This window comes from Malurus melanocephalus, unplaced genomic scaffold (assembly GCF_030028575.1).
Source record: "Malurus melanocephalus ecotype Western Australia unplaced genomic scaffold, MMel_1.1 scaffold_191, whole genome shotgun sequence".
Classification (NCBI taxonomy): Eukaryota; Metazoa; Chordata; class Aves; order Passeriformes; family Maluridae; genus Malurus; species Malurus melanocephalus.
Window position 1 is genome coordinate 685,330 of NW_026623423.1, and position 11,362 is coordinate 696,691.

Here is an 11,362-nt window from a genome sequence, read left to right on the forward strand (position 1 = left end):
AAAAAAAAAAAAAAAAAAAAAAAAAAAAAAAAAAAAAAAAAAAAAAAAAAAGGAAAAAGAGAATGCTTGTGTTTAAGTTTTGCCTATCCAAGAAAAATAAGGCTCTTGCAGAGAAATTATGAAGGTGATCAGGAGTAGTCAGCATGGATTCGCTAAAAGTAAATCGTGCTTGAACAACCTGGTTGCCTTCTGTGGAACAACTGCCTGGATGGAGGGCAGTGGATGCTGTTTATCTTGACTCCAGCAAGGTCTTCAACCTTGTCTCGCCCAACATCCTCATAGGCAAACTCAGGACGTTTGGACTGAGTGAGTGGAYGGTGAGATGGACTGAGAACTGGCAGAGGGGCAGATCCCAAAGGGTTTGTAATCAGTGGCACAGGGTCTAGTTGGGGGCCTGTCACTAGTGGTGTTCCCCAAAGTTCCTGGGCCCAGTGCTGTTTATTTGTTCAMAAGCGCTTGGATGCAGGGGCAGATGCCTCCTCAGCAACTTCACTGATGACAGTGAAGAGTCCACAGGAGTGGCTGATATCYCCCAGGTCTGTGCAGCCCTTCAGAAAGACCTCAGCAGGCTGGAGGGATCAGCAGAGATGAACACTCTGRAATTCAAMAAAGCCAGTGCAGGRTCCTGCACCTGGGAAGGAACARCCCCAGGCACCAGCACAGGCTGGGGGTGACCTGCTGGAAAGCAGCTCTGAGGAGAAGGACCTGGGGTCCTGGTGGATAATGAGCTGTCCATGAGCCAGCAGTGKGTCCTGGGGCCCAAGAAGGGCAATGGGATCCTGGGGAATAGGAAGAGCATTGCCAGCAGATCRAGGRAGGTGATCCTGACCTTCTASTCAGTGCTGGTGAGGCACATCTGGAGTGCTGTGTCCARTTCTGGGCTCCTCAGTACAAGAGAGACATGGAGCTACTGGAGCAGGTCCAGCRAAGAGCAACAAAGATGAGGGGACTGATACATTCCCATTATGAGGAAAAGCTGAGGGAGCTGGGGCTACGTGAATGCCTGACTTCTAAAGCAGGACACCTGAGTCAGGCCACGGGTATCCAGTGCTCAGCCTGAGGGTGCTCACATGTATGAAAATCAGAGCTTGTGTCTCATTTTCTGCTCCCTTTGCATTTCCTGGACCTTGATGTTCTCAGCCCATCAGATGSAGAAGGGGTATCAGAAATGGCAGCAACCCTAAGAGCCCAGCTCTGGGAAAGGACAGGGCTGCTGAAAGGACAGAGTTGCCCTGAGGAGCTGCCCTGACCAAAATCTGAGCACAGGCTCCAAACACTTCCAGAGAAATGAGTGTGCCTACAGAGAACAGGGCTTGGACCTGCAGGTGAAGGTGGGTGCTACAGTCGGCAAGGAGAGTGGGTGGGAATGGGGGGAGGACAGATGAGAGCAGAGAGGAAACCTTTACAGAAGGGTTCTGCTGCTGCCCAAGTGGATACTTTAAGTAAGGAAGCCAAGATGTGGCCTTGTGCACAAAAGGGRCTCTACAATTGCAGCTGAAGGTGGGGAAAATGTAATATTCAGGTATTTCAGGGTGGGCTCCGAGCAGCTGTATTTGAATCAGAGTGAAATTTCACCTGCAAAAGGGGAAATTCCTGTCTTCTCCACGGTGAGGGAAAGTCTGAGTTTTCCTTCTTCAAGGGAAACTCTGCAAACAATATCCACATGCATTTTAGAGGTCTTGCTCCACCCAGAAGCTCACACTCATGCAGCACCACAGGATCCAGACCGAGACAAAAATTGAGTCACATTTCTTGTGCACCAGCCCAGCAACTCCCAGGAACCTTTTTCCATGGCACAATTTCAAGTACGGTTTGTTTTTTATGTCCTCTGCCTGGGATCAGCTGACATCTTTACAGATACTCACATGGCTGAGAGACTTAAAATAATTGTCACAAGGTCAATAAACTGGTGCAATGTAACCTAAACCGAAAACAGAGCTCTTCAAGAGTGAAGAATTAGAAAGGAGACCTAACAGTTCAACTTCTACTGTTTTCATATTTTATAAATCATCGTTAGTTCCAGAACCAATTATGGTAGAGAGATCTGATTCATTTTCTACAGTTTTTAATAGGAAAAGGTCTGTGGTGTGTACGTAACATGCCGGCCTTTTCCTTTCTCTTTACATGTGCTGCAGAATGAAGAAATCTATCTGCTGCACCACTCCTAGCTCAGGCAAGGGAGGGAGTACTTGTGTGACCTCTAAATTTGAGACAGGGTAGTCCCTCGGGGCACACAACATCCCATCATAGCCACTGCAGCAGCAGGTGTGCCACTTCCCTGAAATACAGCTGGCTTGAGCACACAGCTGGGGTGCAGGGTGGGAGAAGAGGGAACCTTGTGTCCTAAAGGCCTACCTGCCTGCCTTTCTGTGCCTTTGTACATTTGTTGAAGTGAGAAGAATGATGCAAAAATTTCAGGTTGGGTAATTTGGTGTGGCTTTTGTATGGCCACTCAACAGTACAAAGTGGGATGGATAGCACAGTGGGCAGCAGATTGGGATGGCTACTCAGMTCAGCAGCTCCACATGGGGAAAAGGGAGGTCTGATGCAGTCTAATTTACCTGTTTCAGCCATACGTTGGTTGTCATCAGCTGATTCTTCTCATCCTAGGGCRACACAAGGTAGAGAGGATTGCAATAGCAAAGCAGCAGAAACAGACCCTATGCCTGCTGAGTCCAACCCGTGCCAAGATAAGGAGATCCCTATGATCCTGTTTCCCCATGAGCCTGGGGTCTTCAGTCACCACCAGAGGAAATGAACTGACTTTCTAGGTGCTGTCCCTGCTATGGCTGGGAGCCCCTGAGGCTGGAAAACTGAGGTCTGGCATTTCACAGAAGCTCAAAGRGATCACATTCCAAAGATCCAGGGTGGAGTAGGGCTCAGCCAGCGAGTGGTGTCAGGTCACACATGGTTATGGGCAGTTCATCTCCCCGTACTGCTCAGCCTGGAGTGAGTTTGGGAAGATACAATTGAAACACTATGCTGAACATGTAAATAAAGCACAAAATTAGAGTGTGCCTTCCACAGTACAAGGGGACATTGCCAGGGGCAGGGGAATGTAAGGAGCACACTGTTGTTTGGGTGCCTCTAGGCATTGTGCACATTCCACTGTGCATTGCAGTGGAAAGGGAAGGGAAAATTTCCGCATGGGCAGGAACACAGGATTATCTCTTCCGCCTCTAGAATTTTATCTGAGTGACCAGCTGGGTCAAGACTTGAACTATCTTTGGCCTCAATATAACCTTGCTTACCTGCCAACCAGCTCTTACCCTTCCTCAGTTCTCTCCTGTAGCTGTCTTGTCATTAAATTGCAAACATAGATGTCAAGGACTGTCTGGTATGGGTTATTTAATTCAAACCTGATGGAAATGAGGCCTTATTCCCTGAGAACAGCAGGAAAAAAAGGACTTTCAGGTTTCCTTTCCAACAAATGTGTCCTACAGTCCATGCTGGGGTGGAGGGRCAGAAGGTCATATCACCAGCATCACATCACACTCAGTGTTTTGCTGCCCAGCCATTTCCTGTGTCAGCAGGCAAATGCTAGTTACATTATCAGCCCTCCCAAGTGCAGCTGTCTTTAAAAGAAGGGGTGTTTTACTAAGCCTAACACAACACTTACCACATCCACAAGCTGTGATATCTTTAACCCAAAAAGGACTTTGATGGTGTCGTTGGAGTTTTCCACGGGGCGCACCCATTTCTGGTAGCCTTCAAATAAATGTTTGAGGAGCGCATCCTCATTTTCAGCAATTGAACTGAAGGCATTCACATCTGGAAGAGAGCAACACAGAGTGGAGGCATGCCAGAAAGCAGACATGGAGAATGCCACAACCTGAAGAAGTGAGACAGAGCAATGATGTGAGAAAAGTCCACCTCTGGGCAAGTCTTGTACAGCAAAATGTGCAGGAATTCAGACACAATCTCAGCACAACCCAGGGCAAGTGAATGGAAAGGTAAGATAGCCCAAGCCAAACTCACATACAAAAAAACATCATCAGACCACAGCATTGATGGCTTTGTACTAGGTTTATGTTTTCTGTGGCCTTTTTGCCAACGCAAAAGGAGCCCAAAGCAAAAGGGCAGCAGCAGGAGCTGGATGATGCTGTCAGAGCTAGATGTGCCAGGCAAGCACAGAGTCATCATGGTCTGTACGTGCAAGATGCTCACAATCACTGAGACCATGCTCCCYCTTCTCCTTGCTACCATGAAGGGGGAAGGGCAGTTCAGACCCTCCATCCTTTCCCAGACTTGAGCCCCATTCCCTGCCAGCCCCAGGGTGAGGAGGACAGCTGTGCCTGGATCGCCAAGGGTTAGGTGCAGTTGGGGTTTGCGAGCAGAGGATCGTGGCCCAGGGAAGGTGCCGAGACTCACAGTGGGAGAGCCCTGGCAGGACAAGCACAGTCAGTGTGCTCACACACCCTACACAGGAAAGACCAAAGTTAAGGCAGCCCCCAAGCAGGGTTCCTGTGCTACACAGAGAGAGCAAAGGGCATTCAAGCCCAGCAGAAAACTGGGGGCAGAGGGTACTGCTCTGCCCCTGCATGGAGGAAATTACAAGCCCACAGACGACTGTCTGCCCATGTCCTCCTGCCCAGCAGCTGCTGCTCATCTCCTGGGCAAGACAGGCTGTGAAGCCTCCTCCACCTCGTCAGGGTCTGTCTGAGGCTGTGGACAAGGCTAGACCTGGCAGCAAGCAACACAGCTTCAGGACTGCCTGAAGCAAAAACCTGCTCTCACAACAGAGCTTTCCATGGGACAAAATCACTCTTTAATGCTGTYTGGATCCTCTCAGGGTAGCACGAGGTCCAAGTAACATTGTCATTCCCCACTTCCAGCCACAGCAAGATACCCTTCCACTTTGGGGAGCCACTTGCCACTCAGAGGGTAAAACTTTACTGTCAGATGTTCTAGCACAAGCTGTGCTTCATCTCTGTGATGGGAATGCAGTTGTGGTGGGGTTACAAGCCCTGGCAGCTTCCTGATCAGAGGGAGCTTTCACACTCATTCCCACCTGCTCCATCCCACAGCCAGGGATGGCTCATGAAGCTGTCAGTGCAGTTTATAGCAAGTCCTGTGGCCACACTGTGTCTTGTCACTTTGTCACAAGGCCTTGAGGTCTGGTATTTCCACAAATTCCCCTTCTGCTTGTTCCAGAGTTTATTTTATGCCCGAGCTGACTGTAGCAAATGAAGGACAGAGTCTGGGGTCTGTCCTAGGAAACTAGATTGGCTGCCCAAATGTGGCAGACAAGTATTTCRTCTGCAACCAAAGGAGAAAGAACACATTTCTTCCCTCTCACTCCCCACAACCTCAGAGGTCCAACCCCCTCACTTTGCAGAGACTCCATCTCCTAGACTTTTCTCTTTCTCTTCAGGAGATTCACAGGGGTGCATGGTTGTTAAAAACAGGAAAATTAAAAGAAAATCCATTGAATAGAAAAATCCATAACTCAAAAATATGCAGGATCAAAATCAGCTCTGTTTTAATGTCGGAATACATTATTGTTTTTATTTGACTATGACATCCTGTAGACACATATTGCATCCACACACCCTCTGTGTCCATGGGTGCGTATGTCCTCCCTCATAGGACAATGGTGCCATTTCACAGCCCCCATCTCACATAAAGTTCAGATACCTAATGCTCCAAGTGGGTATAGAAGACAGGAGATAAAGCTGGGYTTGGGGCTGGGTATGTTGAATCTCATCTGCTGAGGAACCCACAAAAAAGCGTGAAAAAGACTTGAGGAGTCTCACAAAGAAGAAAGTCAGAAGGAAGAAGATTGCTGCCTTTATARGACAGCCTCAGTACTTGCATGAGGACTGCTTAAAAGCAGAAGTTATTAATGAAAAATACGAGATATCAGGTGGAGAAAATAGCCTAACACCTTTGACCAAGCCCCATCTTATGATTAAGCTAGATAAAGCCAAGGAGAAAACACTGAACAAAGTGGCACTGCCTTTGGGAAAAAAAAAAAAAAAAAACAAACAAAACAAAACAGCAGAAAAGCAGCCATAGAACAGCTACATCCTTAAATTTAACATACGGTGCACTGAGAAGGCAAAAGTGGGGGAGCTCCCTGGCAGGTTAACATGCATTCAAGTATCCAAGCACTGCCTGACACCTCTCCTTTCCCTCAGGTTCCTGTTTCTCTCTGTGATCCGTGCAAGTAACAGTTCCCCATGGGTGCAGAGCAGGAGTTCTAGGGCAGAAAGCCCACTAACAAATGTGCAAAACACCCCAAGAAGTACAGACAAGACACTTAGCCTTTCACCAGTTCACCTGAAACATTTCAGCTTTCCTCTTGGTGATGGGAATTCTCCCTTAATTCCGTCTGGCAGCAGAAGTTGAGTTCAGGATTTTTAGCTAATTTTTAAGCAGCAARTCCCCCCCTCCCACCCCACCCCAGTTATTAAAACCTAGCTGTCAAACTGACTGTGGCTGCAATACAAAGGCAGTAGCTGATAGCAGCTGGAAGCAGACCCTCTTCTGCTACTCACAGTGTTTCGAGGAGGATGAAGGGAAGCCAGCATTCACCACATCCCAGAAAGAAACAGCTAACCGGCCAGCAGAAAAAAATCTTGAACACCTGCAACTCAGCTTGGAAGCAGAAGAAATCACACCTACCTGAGCGGCTCAGACACAGCACGAAGAGCACAAGGCAAAGCATGGGTGCCACCGTGGCTTTTCCTTTAAATATGATCTTCTGTTTTCATAAGCAAAGCGGTCTCATCTTTGTGGGGGACTAAAACAATCTATTTAAAAATCAAGGCAGACAGCTGAGGCTGCAAGGCAAGGCAGCACCTTTCTAGCCTTATCTTGCCCTCATTATGACGCTTGGTAAATCACACTTCATTGATTTTCAGTCAGCTGTCACATCCTGTAAGCCTTAAACAGGGCTCTGGGTCCTAAACTCTGACTGATCTTTGTGRCAGTATTTGGGAGGCTATAACCACTGCGATCTAGGAGTACAAGAGAAGAAAGTCTTCTAAGGAGGAGAAATCTCTTTTCTTATACTGTTAATTACAGCTGGGGGGRAAAATAGGCTGCAGTTCAGACCCAAAGATAAATCAGATGCCTCAAAGATTATCTGTTTGCTCCAGCTGTATTGGTTGGTCTAATAATAGAGGCAACCTCCCTACAGATCTAACTTAGCTTATTCATTTTTCATGCTACACTTTCTGTTTTAGAGCTATAAAATGGGTTTGGGAGGTGGGGACAAAAAGCCCTCAATAAGATATAGGTGTGAAAACGATGCTGATTTTAAAATTCGTATCTCATCAGTCATACACAACATATCACAGACAGGAGCAGAGAAATGCTTGCACAGTACTATCTACTTCCACAGTTTAACAGAGAATGTTGTCCCGGGGTCTTTCATTTGGCAATGAGAGTGAGGATTACTTAGCCAATTCTTCTGTAGTCAGTCCTCTGTCAGTCATCCCCAGTGACAACCTTTCAGAAGCCATCAGAAATTGTGATRGTCAAAAGGGACGCAGGTTCCTCTTTTCCCATCCTCCTGCCACTCCTCTATCAAAGGATATCAGGATCTTCTGTTTTCTTCTCAAATGAGAGTCACTTTGCCATACCTCTGTGAAGTGGAGGTTTTCCCCTGAATTTCTCAAGTTCAAGGAAGAGGTGTGCAAAATTCTTTTAGCTTGTCCCCAGACCCAAAACTCTTCCTGCTTTGATTTATTCTTGCTGGCTATTTAATTACTTGTTGGCTTTTATATCAGAAGACTGGAGTTTTTCCAGCAACACTAGGTCCATTTCTTGCAGGGGCACAGATTTTGGTACAGTCATAAGTTTTGTGATTCAGATTTGCYTTATCTAAGGTCCTTACAAGCATTGGTAACTGGCAGCTGTAATCTTATCAGATTATTCTGTTTCCTGTGAGGAAACAGTTGCCATCTGAGTGTGGTTCAAAGTCACATTACTGCTTCAAATAACATTTTTGTAGCRTCCTATCAAATTCTTCATGCTTCTGTGACTTTGCAGCCTCCTTCATCCACAGCTCTMGGGCAGGCCACCGGCAGAAACTCAGTGAGTTTGCTTTTTCCACTCTGTACAACACACGGGAAATCTGCAAGGACCCTGCTAGTTCCTCGTTTCTCCCAGTGGTCACCCAGCAGAACTAGAGGAGCAGCTGGCTTCTTCYGCACCTTTCCTCATCTCATTTGCAGAAAGCCACTCAAAAACAGRAGTACCACCAAAAGAGTGTTTTCAGTGAAGTGTACTGTCAACACCTGCTCTCACTTCTCAATTTTCCTATTAGATCTAGACTAGGCACAAGCACACATCTTTTTGAGGTACACAATAAGGTTCCTTTGTTTATGCTGGCATCAAGAGAACAACAATCATTTGGCTGGAGTGGTGTGGGCAGACAGCTCCACAGTCTGCCATAAAGCTGAGTGGGACTAAACACAATTATTCTGCCTGATGCAAATTTTTCTGACACAATGTTGCCCTTTCAAAATGTTGTCTGAAGAGTGGTCCMCAGAACTCAGCACCCTCAGGCATTATCCATTTTTGCTTCATGATTACAAGCCCCAGCCTTTGCTCATTGGCACCTCTAACTGTAGTTATTGCCTGAGATTGCACTCAGGCATTGCACTATYAGACAATATGACAGAAACTTGTTTTTTCACAAGGCTTTCACATGCTGCCTCGTGGCAATTGAGTTAATTTATTATCTGCCTATAGGAGTAGGCTTTTTGCTATTATATGATATTTTCTTGGAGGGAAATATGAAATACGGTTGCATTACCATTGCCCTCACTCGTTGCTTAGATTGTGACAGGAGGTAAGGAGCAGGTTTGCCTGGTCATTGGCTCCCAGAGTTACCCGACAGCCAGAGGAGGGTATTGGAGAAATAAATACTGTTTGTCTGCTGTTTTCTGTTCACAAGTCTTTATTCAGCCATGCACCCCAACATTTTGGAAAAGAAGCATCTTCACTGGGCAAGATCTGTTTTTAACCAGCTCACCAGCAACTTCTGCAGCACCTGTCATTTCCATGTACCAGAGGGAACAGTTTGGAGCCAACAATCCACCTTCAGTGTGTAAATATGTCCTTACATACTAAAGCTTCTCTGTTCTTCTCCAGCTTCCCGTCCCCACAAAGACCCTTCTTTCTCTTCGCTGGCTTACAGGCCCCATCAAGCAAATCCCATTCAGTCTCTCCCTGCCGTTTTCCCCTCTGATCCATTCCTCTTCCCCCGCACACCCTTTTCCGACAGGAGCTGCACCACGTCCCACCGTCCTCATCTTTACCGCGGTGCCTGAGCGCAGCCGCCACTCTCCTCCTCCACTTTCTCCTGCTCCTTTCCCCGTTCTCTCCGGCCGAGGGAGGTGCTTTCCCGTGTCCGTGTCCCGCTGTCCCAGCTCCCCGCCGTGGCAGGACAGGGCAGCGCAGGCAGCGCGGAGGGGCGCTCGGAGCGAGCGATGGATCCCGCTGGATCCCGGCTGGGCTGCCATGGATGCCTGCTGCACGCTGCGTGATACTCTCGCCGCAGTTCTGTTTGGGAGRCCAGCGAAACGTGCTGTTTTGAAAATTCATGGATGAGAAATCGTGCGTTTGTCTTTTGTGTCAGCCAGGCACTGAGCGCGGCAGGCTCGGGAAGGGCGGGCGGGAGCCCTTGACGGAGGRTGCCGCAACTGAAGTCTCTTTCAAGTTGCACCTGGGCAGTTGTTTCAGCAGTGACCAGGCTCCGCAAGGTCAGGGACAAGGTTTTGCAGGATAAGAGTTGTTTCAGTCCTTGGTTTCCTTGACACCTTCCTACCATGAGGAACCCTCCCTGCCCTCCTTCCCATTTCTAYCACAGTCATCTGAATRCAGACTTGAGACAGAGCCKAGTGCCTGTGCCTTCTGACAGTGCWGASTYCACACAATTCCTGTGGCACACTGCTCTGCAAAAACCTCCCAGTGCTTCACGGGGAGTGGAGATATGTAGAGGCTCTCCACGTCTGCATACCCATTAATATTTCTAATAGGTGGTGCATCTCTTTCTGCATTACAGTCTTTGTTTTCCTTTTACATTTCTTATTTTACTGTGAGGTCTCATTTAGGAGTGTCTTGGGGCACTGTGATCACTTCCTACATTATGATGACACTTGCTAGCTTTGAATGTAATAATTTTCAAACCCACTTGTTCTGAGTTGATAATTGTAAAGGTCTGGCCCAGGTCTGCCATTTTCTCAGCTTGTCCTTCCATTTCATCAGGCTCATCTCTCCTTTCATAAATGCCCCTCACAACTCAAATTTTATCTGCAGCATCATGGACTTACTGATCAGATGTCAAGGTTTGGAAGATTTCAGAGGTAAGCAAATTACTGGCCAGGACCAAGACTTTGCAAGGTGTGATAGAGAAATCTGTTTTAAAGATAACTACTTCAGGAATGACAGAGGAACTTGGTTCACTCCTAACTGCATCAGGCTCTGAGCCTCTCATTTTCAATGGTTACACCTGCTGTCTAGAAGCCCTTATCCCAACACATGTAGTATTGGCATATGGCAAGAGGTTCTGCTTCATTCCGATCTAATACAGGCTTTTTATTCCCAAGGCAATCATAAAACTCAAAGGACAATTCCTGCCACATGCTATGGCCTTGACAAGCTGCATGACTCCTCACAAAGCTTTGTTCATTTAATCCAATTCTTTTTGGATGTGGTAGCTCCAGCACACTGCCAGAATAGTGGCAGCTGACAAACTTTCTTTTTGGAAATGCTCTATCTGGCTTGAGAGGGTGGGGACTCCCTTGAAGATACCATAGCAAAATCAAATGCTTTGTCAGAAACTGGATGAGCTCTACAAGCTCTCTTCCTGCCTGCATTTGAGGCAAATTTGCTCTTTATGGACTTTTCCTGAGTCAACAGAGATGGTTGTCCTGTAGGTCCACATAGCCCATTTGATTCAAAAAGGAGGTGGGGGTTTTTAACTTTAGAAATATATCTTGACAGCGATAATAATTCTGTACTGTCCAAAAGATTAAAACAACCATCTTGTTTCACCAAAAAAACTACTAGAAATGTTTAGAAGYCCATACTCGTTTGTGTCTTTCTTTACTATGTTACTGTATGCTGCTGTGGCTTTCTTTGAAGTACTGTTTTTACAGAGAATGCAGCAGCACTAATTGTCTCACATTCAGCCTCACAAAACTCAGGCTCCTATGAAGTGCCTGCATTTTACTTCCGATCTGGCTGAAAAGCAGAAACTGCTCTGGCAGCATCCAGTCAGCAGACCAGACCTCACCTCTGTCACAGGATAATAAAACCACGTTCTCCATGGGAAARCTGTGGTGGGAGACTTTGCAAGAGGTTATTCATGTAATGCACAGGCTAACTCCTATCTGTCCTTCTCTAG

The 11,362-nt window shown here is 46.9% G+C and overlaps 1 protein-coding gene across 1 annotated transcript in view; it reads right to left on the minus strand.

Annotated features, from left to right (window-relative positions):
- CHRNB3 (cholinergic receptor nicotinic beta 3 subunit) overlaps window positions 1-9,476 on the minus strand; it is a 14,117-nt gene extending 4,641 nt beyond the window's left edge. The window contains exons 1-3 of the mRNA XM_057373284.1: window positions 9,273-9,476; window positions 3,620-3,832; window positions 2,562-2,606 (exon numbers count right to left, since the gene is read on the minus strand). Coding sequence (XP_057229267.1) covers window positions 2,562-2,606; window positions 3,620-3,832; window positions 9,273-9,476 — 462 coding nt within the window. The remainder of the gene's footprint in view (window positions 1-2,561; window positions 2,607-3,619; window positions 3,833-9,272) is intronic.
- Window positions 9,477-11,362: the final 1,886 nt, after the last annotated feature.